General features: G+C 45.6%; 1 protein-coding gene across 1 annotated transcript in view; it reads right to left on the bottom strand.

Moving 5' to 3' along the window:
• Positions 1–8,964, bottom strand: part of LAMC1 (laminin subunit gamma 1) — a 367,470-nt gene extending 358,506 nt beyond the window's left edge. Inside the window, exon 1 of the mRNA XM_029618808.1 lies at positions 8,151–8,964. Coding sequence (XP_029474668.1) covers positions 8,151–8,535 — 385 coding nt within the window. The 5' untranslated portion in view covers positions 8,536–8,964. The remainder of the gene's footprint in view (positions 1–8,150) is intronic.
• Positions 8,965–20,377: the final 11,413 nt, after the last annotated feature.

Below are 20,377 nucleotides of genomic sequence, written 5' to 3'. Positions count from 1 at the left end.
GGAGGAGAGGAGAGGAAAACAAAGCAGATTTAGTATCACAAGAGCTTAACAACTGTTGGGTCATTATAAAAAAAAAAAAAAAATACAACCACACCACTACAACAATCTGAAGCTATTCGTGCTCAAACCTGCAAAATGTAAATCGAGGCTTTGTGAGCCTAAACTAAAATAGAGTCCCCTGAGGGTAAGAGAAATACCATCTCAAGTGAAGGGCGGTGTCTCAGACCACCACCACCCCTGAACTTCCTGCTCAAACTTCGCACAGCTGGCAGATTTTCTCCACCTTAACTAGCACTCCCTACTTCTGTAATAAGGCAGATATATTATGCAAAAATAAAAAATAAGACCACATATTTTTGTGTATGCTGGGATTGCTGAAAATATAATTTCACTAACCGTGAAATCATGATCCCAAGGCTTAGATTGCCAGGGAATTTCTAAAAATAAGCCCCTTGATTCTTTTTCCAGCCTTCTGCCAGCACACTATTTGCTATGCTGGTCTGCCCTGGAACTTGTTTTTTTTAATAAATATAAAACAAAGCGATGAGAAAATGCATCATTGCTAAAGCAAACCGAAATCTCACCTCTTTTTGGTAAAATGACTTATCTGCTAAAACAGTATGTTCTTCCTGCAGAAAACTCCATCCTCAAAACAGCTCAAAAGCAAAACTCCCTTTTCCTCAGTTTTAGGAATAGTCAGGCACCTTGTTGTTAATGAGATTTACATCTACCTGAATAATAAAAAAACCCAAGGAAGGGAGCGTCACCTCTTGAAAGCTAGCCAAGATATGACTTCAGTTATTCCAATAAAAAAAAGGTATCGCCTATTTTTTTTTTTTTGTTTCTTAATCTTTATTGCCAGGCATTCAAATAGACTAACATGGCAACCAGACAACACCAACCAAACTTTCCTTTGTATTAAGTTTTTCCAAAACAGAAATGAGAAACCAAAACTGACAACAGCAAACTTCTCTAGGATGATCATGAAATGTATAATTAAAGCGTCTGGTACAAAATAAATAAAAAAGTCAACTAAGAAAGCTGTAGGCCAGAATTCCCCCAAACCTGTCCTGAGAAACCCCCAGCCAGTCAGGTTTGGGAGCCACTGGTGTAGGCAATACTTTGACTAGCTTCAAAGAACTATCCACCCTTCATCGGGTTACTGGCATTACCACCATTATGAGCCAAAGCAAACCAGGGCTTGCTGCAAAGATCCTTCTCCTTCAGAAGGAACATTGCCATACATAAAGCACCAATATAATGAACTGAAAAGTGAACGTAAAGATAGAGATTTTAAAAGGCTAGGTGTATGAACCATAAAGAGAAAAAGGTACACACCCTTTATCCCAGTATAAAATCGAATACATTCAGGCCGATACAGTAAAGTGTGCTCAGCTGAGCGCACTCTTTTACCCACAGCTGGACGCACATATTGGACGCATGTCCACTACCCCTTCTACAATAAGGGGTTTAGCCCAAGGGTAGGTGTTAATTTCTAAGCAGCCCGAAAAAGTGTAGAGAAAAGCAGAAAATACCGTTTTTCTGTACATCCTCTGACTTAATTAAATGTGGCGATATTAAGTCGGAGGAACCAAAAGGTTAAAAAAAAAAAAAATTAGCCGGTAGGTCGGGTTAGGAAAATGGACACGCGTAAAATTGAGCGTTCATTTTCCAAACCCGCTGACAGCCACCTCTCCTGCTGCTAAGGAGGCGCTAGGGGAGTGCTACAGTCCCTAGCGCCTCCTCATTTAAATACAGTACTGTACGCCCAGGAGAGGTGCCTGCTCGCGCGTTAGGAAAGAGGGCACTCGCCACTGAGCACCCGTTTTCCTGTGCACTTTACTGTATCAGCCTGATTATGTATTAGGCCAAAAATAAAGCGGAACTTGAAATAAGACTAAAGGAACAGGGTCTGCAAACAAGCAAGGGAGAGAGTGAATGGCCCAGTGCTTAAACAATAACAGACTAGAAAATCAAGAGACCTGGGTTGAAATCCTGCTTCTAAACACTTATGACCTTGGGCAACTGAATTTATCTCCCACTGCCTCAGGTACCCAGTTACATTGTAAAGGGTCCAGGACAGGGACTGAACTGTATTGGTATTGAAGTTGTTGTAAATTACTCGGGGAAGGGAGGGGAATGATAATATTTTGAAGATTCTCACTTAAGTAGTTTTCAACTCGCAGATACGCATGCACGTCCATGAACCCCCATATCCAACACCCTCCCCTTTCCATAAAAAAAAAAAAAAAAGACTATTGGAAGAATTCCAACCAATTGCCTGAAAATGAAGACCAACTAAACTTGAGTTTCCTAAACTCAAACAGAAACACACAGAAAGTGAAGTCTTCTCTGCTTAAAAGCCTGTTGACATAGACAAGAAATGTTTCAGCCATTTATTAATGCTTTGTTCAGACACATTCCCCTTTGTTTTCCCTTCCATGGGATTAACACTGGAGAAGCTTTGTGGCCTTAATTAAGTTGGAAAACTACAAAGCAGCAGTTTAACCCTATGACAGAAAGGTCTCATAGCACATTTAAAATTCAACTTCGGCAAGATCAGGAAAATCCAGCGCAGTACATGGGCTTTTTTTTTTTTTCCACAAGACAAAAGTTTCCTTTTTGGTAACTTTCAATCTCTTCTTTCTTCCCCACCCCTCCTCCCACGACTAAACTCTCGACTTTTCCTGGGGACGGAAGTGGGCATGGTTTTCCCAAGCTTCAGCTATCATGAGGGATGGGAACTTAATTGGATATTCTGGGGGGGGGGGAGGGGAGCCCTTCCGGAATTCCTTCGTAAACGACATTGCTTATTCCTCCTTCCTAGGAGAAGAGCTGTCTCATCCTTGTCCTTTCTTCAGCCTGTTCCCCCTCCCCCTCAAGATCTCTGTGCTAGGGTGGAGAGCAGTTCCTTTTTTTTTGGGGGGGGGGGGGGGGGGGGCACGACTTTCCAGTAGAGAAGCGCAGTCATTTTTAAAATAACACAAAAACAATGATATCTGTTGTATCAGTTTGTGTCATTTCCTATCCGAAATGACACAAAAAAAAACCAACCCACCACTACCGGAGTTCTGTCATTTCAGCACATGCTGCTAAATACCTACAGTACCTGAATGTAATCCACTTTGAAGTGCTGAAAAAAGTGCGAAAAGCGGAATATACATATAAATAAAATAGTTAAATTTTGCAAACTAAGAAAAAGTGCACAATGCAAAAATCTAGTATGTGCTAAATGAAACAAAACAATAGAAATGTCATTCCAAAAAAAATTCTCTCATGCACACCCCTACTTTCTAGGCCTTGGGGAGATTTAAAATGTGATAAAGGAGAGAATATGGGGAATCCTCATGTTCAACTCTAGGGCTAAGCAAAAGGCAACATACAGTTATGTGCTGTTTGTGGCAGCAGTGCAAAATACATAAGTTTGCTGGCATAATTAGGGAACAGTGCAGAAACATGGAGGTCCACATTCAAAAGCATTTAGCCAGCTATTTCAGAAGTTAGCCGGCTAAATTAATATTTCAGCACATGTCTGGCTAAATTCTAGGTGGCTAATAAGTTAGACAGCTAGAATTTAGCTGGATAAATTAGGGGCATTCCATATGTAGGAGGAGTCGAGTTAGCTGGCTAACTCCCATGTTCAGCCAGCCAAGCCTGGTCAGGCCAAAGAACGGTCCTAAAGTTAGCCAGCTAACTATAAAAGATAGCCAGCTATATTCAATAGTGTGGACCTCCTGGAGAACAGCAGACAGACAGACCTAGGCACAGATCTAGCCCAAGGAAGAACTTTTAAAGGCATTCTGAACACCACTGAACCACGTTACAGCATTCAGAAAGAATGCATTTGTAACTTCTCTGGACTTCCAGAAAGGAGTTTAATTTTCCAAACTTGTATTTGGATGAAATTAGTCATCATGGATATAAAAAGGGAGAAAAAGGCTTTTTCTGTCTTCAAAACATCCTTCTTGCCCTTTTATCCAGATGTCTTAATTGGGACTATGAACTTAAAGGGTATACAGGCCTTCATATACCAAGAAGCTATACTTACTCTGGCCCCTATGTAATAAAAAATTGGGGCGTGTGTGTACTTTATTTGTGATTTAACAAACTTTAGCACACAAACACCATATGCACAAATTAGCACTCCTCCATGCAAATCACGTTAATCAAGATATTAGCTATTATCCATCAATGCAGAGAAGTGCACTAGCCTAATGTTTTCTTTAATGTCTGGTCTGAAGTGGAATAATGTTACTGGGACAAGTGTTAGTCTAGGGAGTGGAGTTTGCAGCGAGGGGGTCCTGTACTCAGGATTCATACATTAAGACTATAACTTTCAAACCGGTGCACGTGCATCGATGTGCACCCAAACTCGCAGCAATTTCGTAACTTGCACGCATATTATACAATAGCCCAGCTATGCACACTTGCCCAATTTTAAGTGGGCACACAAATCCCGATTCTACCACATAAGTCAGAGTATTTTACAAGGGTGCGCATCCATGCCATTGCCAGTTTCACCAGTTCACCCAATTAAGAGCTAGGTCCTCCAAACACCCTGTAGAGTGATAGCCTACACTCCCCCCAGTTACCCAAGACCCTTTAAACCTAGCAAAAACGGCTCGTTTTAAATTTTTTTTTATGCTTCCTCCCTAGCAGAAGTAAACTTACGCAGCAGTGGACCTGGGTGCACGCAAAGCTGCATAACTATTTACGTGCACATCTTTTTGCCATGCCCTGAAATGTCCACGCCCTGCCCAGACCACACCCCTTTTAAAAAATGAAGTGATGTGTGTGCGCAGCAGAAGATACAAGCGCATGTGGGTGGCTTTTAAGATTTAGTCAGTGTGCCTAAGACCCTTTTGTACATGCAACCCCTAGTTCAGTGGTTCTCAACCTTTTTTCTTTCGGGACTCACCTGACATTTGGTTCTCACATGCTTGACACATTGTTTACATTTAGTCCTGTGATGGTCATGTGATAATACTCTGCATCCACAGGAACTGCGCTGATAACCCCACAAACACACACAATGGGTGCAGAGCAGAACTAGGCCATTTCCAGTACAATTCACCATACAAAAAAATGTTATGGTATCATTTCAGTAACAAACATCAACATAAACTCTCCCTACTACCAGGCGCAATAGTCCTACTTATGAAAAGACAACAACTTACCAATATGGAAACAAGCTGGAATGGAAACTCAAAAAGGCCAATCTGGATGCAGTGCAAAACTGAAGAAACGGAAACAAATACAGCACCTAACATAGTCCCAGGATCTGCAATAATGAACACAAACTAGTACACACCTGTATTATGAAATTAACGCAAACAGTAACAACCCTATCTATGAAAAGGTAACGCTACAAATATTTAGCCAGGTCCTAAACACCAATACACCTTCAATTAAGAAAACTGAACAAAACAAGCTGCTTTAGATCCCTACACAGAAACTACAAGCTTACAGAATATCCTTACCTGGGTCACACACGCAGAACAGACAGACCATCACCAAATATAGAATAAAGTGACTATAAAGCTAACGTTTTTGTTTTTCCATTGTTGCACTGCACTTCTTGATGTTTCCAGTTCAGCTTTTGTCAGCACATTTCTATTTCTACATTCCTCAAGAAATATAAATAATAATTTTAACTATACTAATCAACAAAATGTTTCAAAACAACTGATAAATATCATTCAATCATTAAAAACTTAAACAAAGTTATAAAAAACTTCTCCAAACACCAATAAAATATTTCAAACAGCAGACATCACATAACACCCATTAACTAAAATGGCAGTCAATCAAAAAAAATAAACTTTAAAAAAAAATAAAGGCACTTTTACTTCTCTCTCCAGCAACTCTCCTACTCCCTCTCCTTGTAGATCAATAGCACACACCAAAAGCAGCAATGACTGCTGGAAGCTCTGTCCTTAGGGCCCATGACCAGTTTTTCACCCACCCACCCGTCACCTCCCTGACCGCTCTCTCTCTCACACCCACCCACCCGTCACCTCCCTGACCGCTCTCTCTCTCTCACACCCACCCACCCGTCACCTCCCTGACCGCTCACTCTCTCTCACACCCACCCACCCCCCCGTCACCTCCCTGACCGCTCTCTCTCTCTCTCTCACACCCACCCACCCGTCACCTCCCTGACCGCTCTCTCTCTCACCCACCCCACCCGTCACCTCCCTGACCGCTCTCCCTACTCACCTCCCCTCTCTCTCACACGTCTCAATCACACACATTCTCTCACACACACATGCTGGCTCACTCACCCTTCCTCTCGCACGATTGGCAGCTGCTGCATGAGGCATCCTGGATCTGCTCTAGGTGGCTGAGAAGCACAGCCAGTGTACTGCTATTAAACCAGAATCGTGACAGGCTGGGAAGTACAGGAGTGACTCCCCACCCCACACTGCTAAGAAGGCAGCACTCATCACGGTGCGGAGCAGAGAAGCAGTCAGCTGAGAATGGAGCCGCAGGCATGTCCTACCTCGTGGCTCTTGAGAAAATCCAGTGATCAGCTGTCCCAGGTCTGCAGTGGTGAAAGATTGCCTCAAAGGAGAAGGAAGTGCTCCCACCATCAAGGGAGGTGGACGGAGCCTTGGGGAACTTGATCTCTGCAACTGCGGCACGGCCCTTTTTTCTCCCCATGCACCCCACTGAACATCACTTCTTCTTCCCGCCCCTGCGGCCCAGAAAAGAAAGCCATGGTGCTATTGCCAGCTTTCACAAATACTGCTGTCGTTCCCCTCCAAGCTTGATTGTGCTGATAGGCCAGGCAGGAACAGCAGCAGTATTCAAAGAATTGTCTGTGTCTCGCTGGGTGGAGGAGAGAGAAGGACGTGCAGGGGGAGACCTGGACATGCATGAAACACAGGTTGAGAATAGTTGCCCTAATTGATGGACGCACCAGGCTTTTAAAATTCACTTTAAAATGTTTTCGGTGCAGAACATGTTTTCTGTATAGAAGACATGGTTTATGCACATAACTCATGTTTTTTTCTGAGTGCTTGACATGCCTGTACACACATTTTCATATAGGGTGGTTTATTTTTTTAATTCTCAATCCAATAGGCCACCAAGAAATTACTGCATTGAGTTAGCTTTTCAGCACACAAGTAAAGAAAATGTGTGCATTTTACATGGGGCCCTCTAGTATTGAGTAGGAGACTGGGTTTACTACCACACTATTCCAACAAGCAAAGTCTCATTTAAAAAAAAAAAAAAAGCAGCGCACAAACTTCTAAAATGCCAAAATAAAATCCAGCTTTTCATATTAATTAGCTTACAAGAGTTACCCAGAGGCAGCCCTAAAACCACAGATGTACTTATTGCTGGAACCATTGCACCACCTATCAAGTCAAAGCACAAGTAAAGCTGGATAACAGGGCAGCCACTATACTAGTCTAGCCCTTAGCTTGAGAAGCTTTTTAAAAAAAGAGGGCAATTTGGGTTGGTTGATGTCATTCAAGTATAAAAGCATCAAATACAGCAGTGGTGGCCAATTCTACTCCAAAAGAGCCAAAAACAGGTCTGTTTTCAGTATACCCACAATAAATATGCATTACATACATTTGCATGCACTGCCTCCTTTGACTACAAACATCTCTCATACATCAAAGTCCTAAAACTAATTGAGAAGGAGTTCCATGTCATCATCCATCTAATACGTACCCATCCCCCAACTAACCTGGCATAGACTCCTTTTCCCCCAGTCTAAGTAGTCTCCCATCTATATTATCAGGTTCTGACCCCTCCATCATATTCATATGTTGGATTTGTTGTAAGATGAGTTATCTAGCAGTGTTCTCCCTTTTACGTTCATCCAAGACTGACACTGATTTCTGCTCAATCTTGAGTTGGCAGAGTGGACTACTCCAGTCCTAAAAGAGCCACAAACAGGCCTGATTTATCAGACGGGTCATAATGAATATACGTTAAATTCTGCTTCGAGTTATAAAGAGACCGCCCTCATTAAAATGAGATCATCGGCAAATCTGAGTGTCTGCAACTCGGCACCAAGGCTTCACGCATTTTGCCCATGTGTCACTATCCCACTCAACTGACAATTACCAAGCCAAAAAAAAAAACAAATGCCAGCCTGTGGCCCAATGCGAGCCCCGGCTGCAGCCACTTACCCAGGTGCAGCGTGAGGTTGAGGGCGCTCGGGTACTGGACGCCTGCCAGCATGGTCTGACTCTGCCACCAGGTGGTGTCCGCCTGGTTGTTGTAGTCGGTCAGGTAGACGGCTCCGTGCTGCAAGTGGGGCTGGCCGGCATCGCACTGGTGACAGGACTTGGTGACGCCCGTGACTCCCGTCTGCACGCAGTATTCCTCGGGCGGAGAGCCGCACGTGTTGCTCGCCACCACGGTCACGTTGAAAGCGGCATTGACGAACTCGGGCATGCAGCGCTGGGCTCGCCCGCTCTCGTCGGTGCATTCGTCCATGGCGGCCAGCGCTGCCCCCGACAGCTGCAAAAGCAGCGAGAAAAGTAGCTGCGCCCGGCAGCACCACGAGCTCATCTCTAAACTGGTTACTCGGTTCTCCTGGGATCAGAACGGCGGACCGGAGGGTAAAGTTTGACAAACTGGGGCGTGTGGGAAGAGTCCGGAGCGATGCACGGTGCTGGGAAGGAGAGGAGGCACGGACACGGCAGCAGAAGTCCCGGCCGTCTCGCGCTCCCCTAACCGCAGTGGCCTCGCGCCCGCCCGGGAGATAGTCCGACGCCGGTTGCTCGGCGCGTACCCCCTACTTTGCAGTCTCTTCCCCTTCTCCTCTCTCCCCAGCAGGCGCTAGCAAGACGGGGAATAGTATCCGGCCGGACGAGGACACAGAGGGGAGGTGGGCGCCACCCTCGCGGTGCACCCTGGAATACCCGGGAACGCAAAGGAAGAGGGGGTTGGAGGCGGGGAAAAAAAAGTTTGGGGCCAGCGATCTTCGGCTATTTCCGTCCCCGGCCGCTGGAATGTGTTTGAAGAGTGAGCCGCGGGTGGGATGCTTTAAAGCGGAAACGCCACGGCCCGTGCGTGTGCCTGCACGGTATGCTAAGGGTGGGTCCCACCGCAGGCTACTTACTTGCCGCGCAGGCAAGGTGGAGTGCAGTCTGACAGGGAGGAAGGAGACCGACCCTTTTTTTTTTTTTTTTTTTTTTACCTTACCTGTCAGGACAGAGGAAGACAAGCTTCATTACTAACTCTAAAGCTTATGTTTTAGAACTAGCTATATCAACAAATAATTCACAGCACGGTTTTGCTTAACATTTCTGTTTGTTTTATTGTACCCACATATTTGACATTTTAATCAAGCATTTCTATTTGTGGGGGTTCTGTTCAGGTAAATAGGACGTTAAAAAGGATAAAGCTGATGAGAGGAGATGTGGATGGGCGGATTGGGCCGTCATATTCTGTGTTTCTATGTAAACAGCCAATCCTGGAGCAGAAAGTTTGGATACCAGTTTTCGTAAGTGATATGTAAGGACTGCTTCCAAAGGGAAGAAGTAATAAAGTTATTACTTTTAAATTTTAACCACTTTTGCATAATAAATACATTCCTGTAGACTCTTGCCTGTCATGGATGTTTGTCTTGATTAGATTGTAAGCTCCATGGAACAGGGGCTGGCTCTTATCTGTATATGTACAGTACTACATACCAGTGGCATAGCCAGAATTGATTTTTTGGGTGGGCACAAGGTTAACATGGTTGAGCTATAGGCATGCAGGTCAGCAGGTCAGAGACCTACTAGTTGTTTTCTTATTGATAAATAATGCCATATACTGTACCCTAGAATGGCTTTCTAAGTAGTTTGGCAACAGCCATTAGCATCATGCGTGAAATTTTAAAACATTTTACCTCAATTATTTCAAGCACTTACCAGCATTAAAAATTCCTTTATTAATCAGAATTTATTTTATATGTACTGCAGTTTATAAATGCACAAGTATAGAAAACAATCAGATCCAATCATGTATTAAACAAAAATTAATGTATTTTCTCATGAACCATCTTTGCAGAAAACCAGAAATCTTCATAAATACAATAAAATATAATTAATCATCAAAACAGGTGCAGAGCTAGGGCAATTCTGGTGTTACCTCAGCAAAAAATAACCCTCCACTGCTATTTTGTGAAGTAACACAAACTCTTGCAAAGAAAGAGACATCTAGAACCTTGCCATACAGTCACAGCACTGACTCTCAGGATTCAAATAACAGCAACCTTATGAAAAAGCAGCAAATCAAATACTACACCAGGCCCTAGAACATTAATACATCAACTATGGGAATAACAGAACAAGCTGGACTACTACTACAGAGAAACTACACGCTAGCAGAAATACTGCATTTCAGTCATACACACAGGCAAAACAGAGACTGATCTTTACCTAATATAGAAATAAGAGACCACAGATTAGAAACAGAAACATGCAGATAAAACCAAAATAGAAAGCCTGAGAAATTAAAGTCTCTGAACAGTGGAATATGGAAGAAAGAGCAAAATACAAAAATATAAGAAATGCACATTCCCAAAGATGTCTATCACTCACAATATATATATATATTTTTTTTTTTACCTTTGTTGTCTGATCTTTGTATTTTTCCAATCAGTTGGTCCTGGTCTCTTTTTCCTATTTTTTCCCCTTGTCGCTCATTTTCTAATTCCTTTTCAGTTTCTTTCTTCTACTACTGTCTTCTTCCCTTCCACACACACATACATGCTTTCTCTCACACACTCAAGCTCTCACTCTCATATGCTCTCCCACACACACACAAGCTCACATTCTCTGCAGCCACACATACAAGCTCTCACTTTCTCACCCCTCACCCCTCCCCAGGCTTACATTCTTATGCACATCCAGGCACCCATTCTCACCCACAAACCGATGCTCCTATTCTCAGGGGCGTCCCCCTGAGATGACGTCATCCGCTTCAGATATTTAAAGATCTCTGAATTGCTAACAACTAGAGTTAGCAAGGATACGGATAATGGATAATGGAAGGATAAGGATTCGTTCTATCTACGCTACTCTGCCTCCTCGGAACCTCCCTGGAACCAGGTACTCGCTCCTTGAGGGCCTATTTCATTCCAGCTCCTGGGCTTCTATGAGACATTGTGTAAGTGTTACCATCAGGTTCTGTCCATGAACTCTGCATACCCTGCCTACTCACTATATTTCAGTTCTCTACAGCTCAGCCTCCAGGGTTCGCTGTTCCAGTATCTGAGGGACTACAGCCCAGCCGGGCATTCCAGCTCACCTCTGCCACCTCTGGTGGTTCAGTATACTGTCTAATAAAAGAACTAGTGTGTGTCTGTCTCCTAACTCTGAGCCTGACCGGTGGTCCCTCTCAGGATCTTCACCCGGGGGCGTGGTCATCTGCCACCGGCCCAAAGATCCACCCACAACTCTCCTAAATAATAACATTATACCACATTCTGTTACTCACTACAGCCTGCATTTCCCTCCCAAAGGTTCTTTCTCTAGCTTTTACTATTCAACTTCTGTCCCTGTGGTCTTTCATTCCTCCTTCCTCACATCCCTTCCACCCACAACCTCCAGTCACAGAGTTTCTATAATTTATGTTTTAGATTCCCACTCCACCCACCAACCCCCCACTTCTATCTCCCTCCTACCTCTGCCCTAAGCTTAGAGCTTAGGCTTTGCTTAGAGCAGTGAGAGCAGTAGTAGGTTTGATTCTGACTCCCCATTTACAACCATTAAGCAGTAGGATCTCAGTCATTGCACAACAGTGACATTTAGTGACCAGCTGTAGGATACACATTAACTGAGTTCTGTGGGAGCTGCAGTTTGTGGCACATTGATTATGAACTCATTAGATAACTGTAATTCTCACTACCTAGGCCTGCAAAAAAAAATATATATATATATATGCTACAATTCATCCAAATTCAGCAGCACGCCTGGTCTCTGGCACTTCGTTACATGCACATACCTTCCCAGTTTTGGCCGCATACCACTGGCTCCCAATAGAACAGCAGATCCAATTTAAAATAATCTGATTCTTAAAGCCATTAAGGTTCCCTCTTTTCCACAGTATTTTCTACTCTCCTCACAATTTGCGCTCGACTGATCGTAGATTATGGGTGATTCTTACATATATGCCCATCCGCTTAGCTCAGTCACATTCTCCTTTCCAGCATCGCTGGTTACACCCTTTGGACTAGTCTTCCAGAACCACTAAAAATGGAATATGACCTATTATGTTTTAGAAGATGTTAAAAATTTCTCTTTTCTCCAAAGCTTTCCCTACCTAGTTATCTCAAGGATTATAATATGCCTTAATATAGTTGATGACTAGCAGTTTTTTGCTGTTGTGTTTAAGGTTGTAAGCCCAGAAAATCTGTTGTTTTAATATTGTTCTTTTTATATAATGCCATGCCTTCTCCCTTCATTCCTACCGGGTCCTTCCTGACTAGATTGTAGCTTGGTATAACTATATCTCACTCATGGTTTTCTGTGTTCCAGGTCTCCGTGACAGCTACTATAACTAAATAAGTTTCTTCCATGACTGCCTCTAGATCTAGGTCTTTATTCCCCATATTATGAGCATTCGTGTACATAGCTTGTTATGACCCGCTGCCCGCAGGCCCCATCCCACGAGCAGACTTACCACGACTCTGCCCTTTTTCACCCGACGCGGCAGAACGCCGTTGTCTGGCCTCCCATGCGGCAGGAGTCGCGGCCTGCCCTTTGCTCACGCGGCCCGGAGGCTGCCCTGGATTCTCTCCGCCCCCACGGGCTGGGAGCCGCCACCGGACGCCATGACCACCTTCGCGGCATGGAGCCGTCCCGGGTCAGCCCTCGCGGCAGGGAGCCGCGATGCCATCATGGGGGTCCTCGTGGGACAGCCTAGAGGCTGCCCCGAAGCCTGCCTGCCCGTTTCCTGCTTCTCAGCGTCTAACGTCGGTGCAGGCCGCTGTCCGCGGTCCTGCACTGGTCTCCTGCTGCTTTTTAGGTGCCAGCCTGCGCCATTCTGCCTCATTTAAGGGGCCAGCCACAGGAAGTGTGGCTGACTCCACCTCTAAGTGGACTTCCTGCCTCTGCCCTATAAAGGGCTGCTTCGTCAGTCTGTTCTTCGCCTTGCATCGGAGGGTCATCCTTCTGGAGGCTCCTGTCTGCCAGAGTTCCATCAGGCCTTCCTGTCTTCTCCATGGAGTTCCTGTTCAGTTCCTGTTCTTTCGTCTTGTCTTTGTGCTTGAGGTTCCGTCCAGATGTCCTGTTCAGATGTCCCGTCCAGGTACCCTGATGTTCCTGTCCTGACCTTCGTCCTGATGTCCTGCCATGATCTTCTACATTCAGATGTCCTGTCTTCCCGGATGTTCTTCCCTGCGTCTTCGTATGTGCTCCTGGCCTTTTGACCTGTTGAGCCTAGGAGTGGCTAACAGTAGAATCTGTCCCTGCAACTTGGAGCTTCCGCTCCCGTCAGCCGTCGGAGCTTCGGATGTCACTGTACCTGTCATCAGAGTTCCTCTTCGCCTGGATCTTCCCTGCGCATGTCCCGCTCTCCTCGTGGTCCGTGACCAGCCTTCGGGCTGTGTAGGGCGTGCAGTGGGACAAGGTGGTCCATGACTCAGTCCCGCGGGTGGGCTGAATAGGGTGCCCTGAGAGACTGTGCAACTGTCCTTCTGCTCAAGTGTCTTCTGTGATGTCTTCATTCCCGAGTCCTGCTGCAGTTCCTGTACCTGAGTCTTTCTGCAGCTCCTGCCTGGTTCCAGTACCTGAACCCTGTTACCGTATATATCTACCATTGTCCTGTCTTCGTGTCAAGGTCCTCGACTGCCCTCTACCTCAGGCCAGGCCTGCTGCTCCATGCTGTTCGCAGCGGGTCCGAAAGGGCTCGGAATGGTCGGAGGACCATTCAACTTCCAACATCCTCGGATGTTGGCCTTGGGAGCTTTCAGGCCTGGCAGAGGGTCAGCCGCCTGCCACGCTGGAATACGCCGTCAACCCTCGGGTCGGTCCTGGGTTCGCCTGGGGCTGGGCTGAGGCCCAAGGGCACACTAAACAACGCAAGGCCTTGAGGCCGCCACAGAATGTAAGGCCTTCAAGGTTGCAAAGGTATGCAAGGCCTTCGAGGCCGACCGGTGACATTGCTTTCCAGATATTGCCCTTTTTTCCCATATTTCACATTTCTGTATGAATATTTGTTTTACTTACTTAGGGTTTTGTTCACCCATCCCTGATGATTTTAGTTTAAAGCCTTCCTCAGCAAGTTTTCCATTCTGTAATGAAAGATACTATGCTCCTTCTTCAATAAGTGGATCCCATGTCTGCTCAGCAGTCCTTGAAACATCATCCCATGATCCAGGAAGACAAAATGTTCATATTGATACCATCTATCCAGGGCTGGAGGAACCACTAGGCGAGCTAGGCCTGTGCCTAGGGCGCCGTGATTTAGGGGACACCGCAGCCGGCGGCAGAATTTTGAAAGGGCAAAAAGTGCCCTTTCAAGATTCTGCCAGCCCCCACCTCACCGTGCCACCCTCCCGATGCCCCCCTTGTGGTCCAGCAGAGGGCCCGGGAGTGATCTGCCACTCCTGGGGCCTCGGCTGCCACTAAGCAAAATGGCGCCGGTGGCCTTTAGCCCCTACCATGTGACAGGGGCCAACCAATGGCACCGGTAGCCCCTGTCACATGGTAGAGACTAAAGGCCACTGGCACCATTTTGGTTAGTGGCAGTTGAGGCCCTGAGAGCGGCAGATCGCTCCCGGGCCTCCACCTGGACCACCAGGTATTTTGTAAGTTTTCTTTTGTGGGGGGTGGGGGAGGAGGCAGGGCTGCGACCGGGGGCGGGGCTGGGGTGGCACAACAGGGGGGCGGCACAAGGCTGAAGGTGCCTAGGGAGTCCAATCCCCTTGCACCGGCCCTGCATCTATCAGCCATTCATTTATCTCCTGAATGCGAGCTTCCCTGCCTGGGACTTTATCCTTGACTGGGAGGATTGAGGGAAACACCATATGTGCAGCTATTTGCTTTATCCTCTCTCCCAGAGCCATGAAGTCAATTGATATGGTACTTAGCAGTATCATTCGTGACAACATGGATGAGCAACATTGGATAGTGGTCAGTAAGCTTGAGGATTTTCGGCAATCTCTCTGTAATGTCTTGGGTGTTGGCGCCCAGCAGACAGCAGATAAATGCCTCCACACTAACACATGTTCATTCCCAGGCACACACACACACACACACACACACTTCTTCCCACTCTCACATGCTAACATACATACATACATACATACATACATACATGCATCCTTCTGCCTCTCTGGAATGTACAAGTTGCAGTAGTCTCCACCTTCAGCTCATGTAACTGATGGGACTACTTCTTTCCTCTTGGGATATGGGCCAACAATACTCTATCAGCTTTCTTCTGGCCACATGGACCAACACTGCTCCTGCTCCTTCTGGCTGCCGTAGTGGGGCAATAACTCCTCAGGCTCATTATTTTGGGCATCACTGCAACACTTTTCTTCTGCCTGTGAGGGTGGTGGGACCCCACAAGGATGTCATCAAAACCATGCTGCTGTGGTTCTTTTTTTCTATCTGCAGGGGATGGGAATCCCATGCTCACGTCCTCAAAACTGTGCTGTTGCAGTTCTTTTCTTCCTACCCATGGGGTTCCCATCCCCTGTGGGACAGTCATTAAAACCACACCGTTGTGTTTCTTTATTTTCTGCCAGCAGGGAGTGGAAAGCCTGCAAGAATATCATCAAAATAGTGCTTGCAGGCTTTCCTGTATCCTCAGCAACATGTGCTTCAGAGAGAGTTTGGGAACATAAGAACATGCCATACTGGGTCAGAACAAGAGTCCATCAAGCCCAGCATTGTGTTTCCAACAGTGGCCAATCCAGGCCATAAGAACCTGGCAAGTACCCAAACACTAAGAAGATCCCAAGTCTATTCCATGTTACCATTGCTAATGGCAGTGGCTATTCTCTAAGGGGCGGATTTTAAAAGGCCCGCGCGCACCGGCGCACCTATTTGCATAGGCCGCCGGCGCGCGTAGAGCCCCGGGACGCGCGTAAGTCCCAGGGCTTTCGAAAAGGGGCGGGAGGGAGCGTGTCCGGGGCGTTCCCGAAATGACGCGGCGTTTCGGGGGCGTGCCATGGCATTTTGGGGGCGGGCCCAGTGGCGTGGCGCCGGCCCGGGGGCATGGTCGAGGCCTCCGGACCAGCCCCCGGGACCGGAGGATGGAGCAGGGCTGCCGGCCGACGCGCGCAAAGGTAGGGGGGTTTAGATAGGGCCGGGGGGGGTGGGAAAGATAGGGGAAGGGAACGGAGGCAGGTTGCGCGGCTCGGCGCACACAGGCTGCCGATTTTGCGCAGCCTTGCGCGCGCCGACCCCGGATTTTATAAGATACGCGCGGCTATGCACGTATCTTATAAAATCCAGTGTACGTTTGTTCAAGCCTGCTGCACGAACAAAAGTACGCGCTCGCGTAGATTTTGAAAATCTACCTCTTTGTGAACTTAAAGCAGGTAATGGACTTCTCCTCCAAGAACTTATCCAATTCTTTTTTAAATACAGCTATACTAACTGCACTAACCACATCCTCTGGCAACAAATTCCAGAGTTTAATTGTGCGTTGAGTAAAAAAGAACTTTCTCTGATTAGTTTTAAATGTGCCACATGCTAACTTCATGGAATGCCCCCTAGTCTTTCTATTATCCGAAAGAGTAAACAACCGATTCACATCTACCCGTTCTAGACCTCTCATGATTTTAAATACCTCTATCATATCCCCCCTCAGCCGTCTCTTCTCCAAGCTGAAAAGTCCTAACCTCTTTAGTCTTTCCTCATAGGGGAGCTGTTCCATTCCCCTTATCATTTTGGTAGCCCTTCTCTGTACCTTCTCCATCACAATTATATCTTTTTCGAGATGTGGCAACCAGAATTGTACACAGTATTCAAGGTGCGGTCTCACCATGGAGTGATACAGAGGCATTATGACATTTTCCGTTTTATTCACCATTCCCTTTCTAATAATTCCCAACATTCTGTTTGCTTTTTTGACTGCCGCAGCACACTGAACCGACGATTTCAATGTGTTATCCACTATGACGCCTAGATCTCTTTCTTGGGTTGCAGCACCTAATAAGGAACCTAGCATTGTGTAACTATAGCATGGGTTATTTTTCCATATATGCATCACCTTGCACTTATCCACATTAAATTTCTTCTGCCATTTTGATGCCCAATTTTCCAGTCTCACAAGGTCTTCCTGCAATTTATCACAATCTGCTTGTGATTTAACTACTCTGAACAATTTTGTGTCATCTGCAAATTTGATTATCTCACTCGTTGTATTTCTTTCCAGATCATTTATAAATATATTGAAAAGTAAGGGTCCCAATACAGATCCCTGAGGCACTCCACTGCCCACTCCCTTCCACTGAGAAAATTGTCCATTTAATCCTACTCTCTGTTTCCTGTCTTTTAGCCAGTTTGCAATCCACGAAAGGACATCACCACCTATCCCATGACTTTTTACTGTTCCTAGAAGCCTCTCATGAGGAACTTTGTCAAACGCCTTTTGAAAATCCAAGTATACTACATCTACCGGTTCACCTTTATCCACATGTTTATTAACTCCTTCAAAAAAGTGAAGCAGATTTGTGAGGCAAGACTTGCCTTGGGTAAAGCCGTTCTGACTTTGTTCCATTAAACCATGTCTTTCTATATGTTCTGTGATTTTGATGTTTAGAACACTTTCCACTATTTTTCCTGGCATTGAAGTCATGCTAACCGGTCTGTAGTTTCCCGGATCGCCCCTGGAGCCCTTTTTAAATATTGGGGTTACATTAGCTATCCTGCAGTCTTCAGGTACAATGGATTATTTTAATGATAGGTTACAAATTTTTACTAATAGGTCTGAAATTTCATTTTTTAGTTCCTTCAGAACTCTGGGGTGTATACCATCCGGTCCAGGTGATTTACTACTCTTCAGTTTGTCAATCACGTCTACCACATCTTCTAGGTTCACCGTGATTTGATTCAGTCCATTTGAATCATTACCCATGAAAACCTTCTCCAGTACGGGTACCTCCCCAAAATCCTCTTCAGTAAACACCGAAGCAAAGAAATCATTTGATCTTTCCTCGATGGCCTTATCTTCTCTAAGTGCCCCTTTAACCCCTCGACTTTAACCTGACTCCCTCACAGGCTTTCTGCTTCGGATATATTTTAAAAAGTTTTTACTGTGAGTTTTTGCCTCTACGGCAAACTTCTTTTCAAATTCTCCCTTAGCCTGTCTTATCAATTTCTTACATTTAACTTGCCAACGTTTATGCATTATTCTATTTTCTTCTGTTGGATCCTTCTTCCAATTTTTGAATGAAGATCTTTTGACTAAAATAGCTTCTTTCACCTCCCCTTTTAACCATGCCGGTGATCGTTTTGCCTTCTTTCCACTTTTCTTAATGTGTGGAATACATCTAGACTGTGCTTCTAGAATGATATTTTTTAACAATGACCATGCCTCTTGCACACTTTTTACTTTTGTAGCTGCTCCTTTCAGTTTTTTTCTAACAATTTTTTCTCATTTTATCAAAGTTTCCCTTTTGAAAGTTTAGCATGAGAGCCATGGATTAGCATTAATTCAAATGTGATCATATTATGATCACTATTGCCAAGCGGCCCCACCGCTTTTACCTCTCTCACCAAATCCTGTGCTCCACTGAGAATTAGATCTAAAATTGCTCCCTCTCTCATCGATTCCTGAACCAATTGCTCCATAAAGCTATCATTTATTCCATCCAGAAACGTTATCTCTCCAGCATATCCCGATGATACATTTACCCAGTCAATATTGGGGTCTCCTATTATTACCACACTACCAATTTGGTTAGCTTCCCTAATTTCTCTTAGCATTTCACTGTCCATCTCACCATCTTGACCAGGTGGATGGTAGTATACCCTTATCACTGTAGTCTTCCCTGACACACAAGGGATTTCTACCCATAAAGATTCAATTTTGCATTTAGTCTCATGCAGGATGTTTATCCTGTTGGACTCTATGCCATACCGGACATAAAGCGCCACACCTCCTCCCGGGTGCTCCTCTCTGTCTTTGCGATATAATTTGTACCCCGGTATAGCACTGTCCCATTGGTTATCCTCTTTCCACCATGTCTCTGAGATGCCAATTAAGTCTATGCCATCATTCACTGCTATACATTCTAATTCTCCCATCTTACTTCTTAGACTTCTGGCATTAGCATACAGACATTTCAAAGTTTGTTTTTTGTTTGTATTTTCATTCTGCTTTTTAATTGATAGGGATAAGTTAGAATGTTTTAGCTCAGGTGAGTTTTTAGTTACAGGCACTTGGACTACATTTCTTATTATTGGAACCTCACTGTCGGGATGCCTTAATTCTAATGCATTATTAGTATCCTTTGAAGATTCCTCTTTCCGAACCATGCGCTGCTGAGCGACTGTCGGCTTTCCCCTTTGTTCTAGTTTAAAAGCTGCTCTATCTCCTTTTTAAAGGTTAGTGCCAGCAGTCTGGTTCCACCCTGGTTAAGGTGGAGCCCATCCCTTTGGAAGAGACTCCCCCTTCCCCAAAAGGTTCCCCAGTTCCTAACAAAACTGAATCCCTCTTCCTTGCACCATCATCTCATCCACACATTGAGACTCCGGAGCTCTGCCTGCCTCTGGTGACCTGCGAGTGGAACAGGGAGCATTTCAGAGAATGCTACCCTGGAGCTTCTGAATTTAAGTTTTCTACCTAAGAGCCTAAATTTGGCTTCCAGAACCTCCCTCCCACATTTTCCTATGTCGTTAGTGCCCACATGTACCACGACAGCAGGCTCCTCCCCAGAACTGTCTAAAATCCTATCTAGGTGACGCGTGAGGTCCGCCACCTTTGCACCAGGTAGGCATGTTACCATGCGATCCTCACGCCCACCAGCCACCGAGCTATCTACATTCCTAATAATCGAATCACCAACTATGACGGCCGACCTAATCCTTCCCTCCTGGGCAGTAGGCCTTGGGGAGATATCCTCGGTGCGAAAGGACAATGCATCAGCTGGAGAGCAGGTCCTTGCTACAGGATCCTTTCCTGCTGCACCCGGTTGATGCCCTCCAGTCATGAGACCTTCTTCCTCCAAGGCAGCACCTGGGCTGCCAGTCTGAAGTTGGGACTTGGCTACTATGTCCCTGAAGGTCTCATCTAGATACCTCTCTGTCTGCCTCAGCTCCTCCAGGTCTGCCACTCTAGCCTCCAGAGATCAGACTCGTTCTCTGAGAGCCAGGAGCTCTTTGCATCACATGCACATGTACAACTTCTCACCGGCGGGTAAAAAATCATACATGTGACACTGAATGCAAAAGACTGGGAAGCC

This window comes from Rhinatrema bivittatum, chromosome 10 (genome assembly GCF_901001135.1).
Source record: "Rhinatrema bivittatum chromosome 10, aRhiBiv1.1, whole genome shotgun sequence".
Taxonomy (NCBI): Eukaryota; Metazoa; Chordata; class Amphibia; order Gymnophiona; family Rhinatrematidae; genus Rhinatrema; species Rhinatrema bivittatum.
This window is presented reverse-complemented; position numbering and strand designations above follow the sequence as displayed.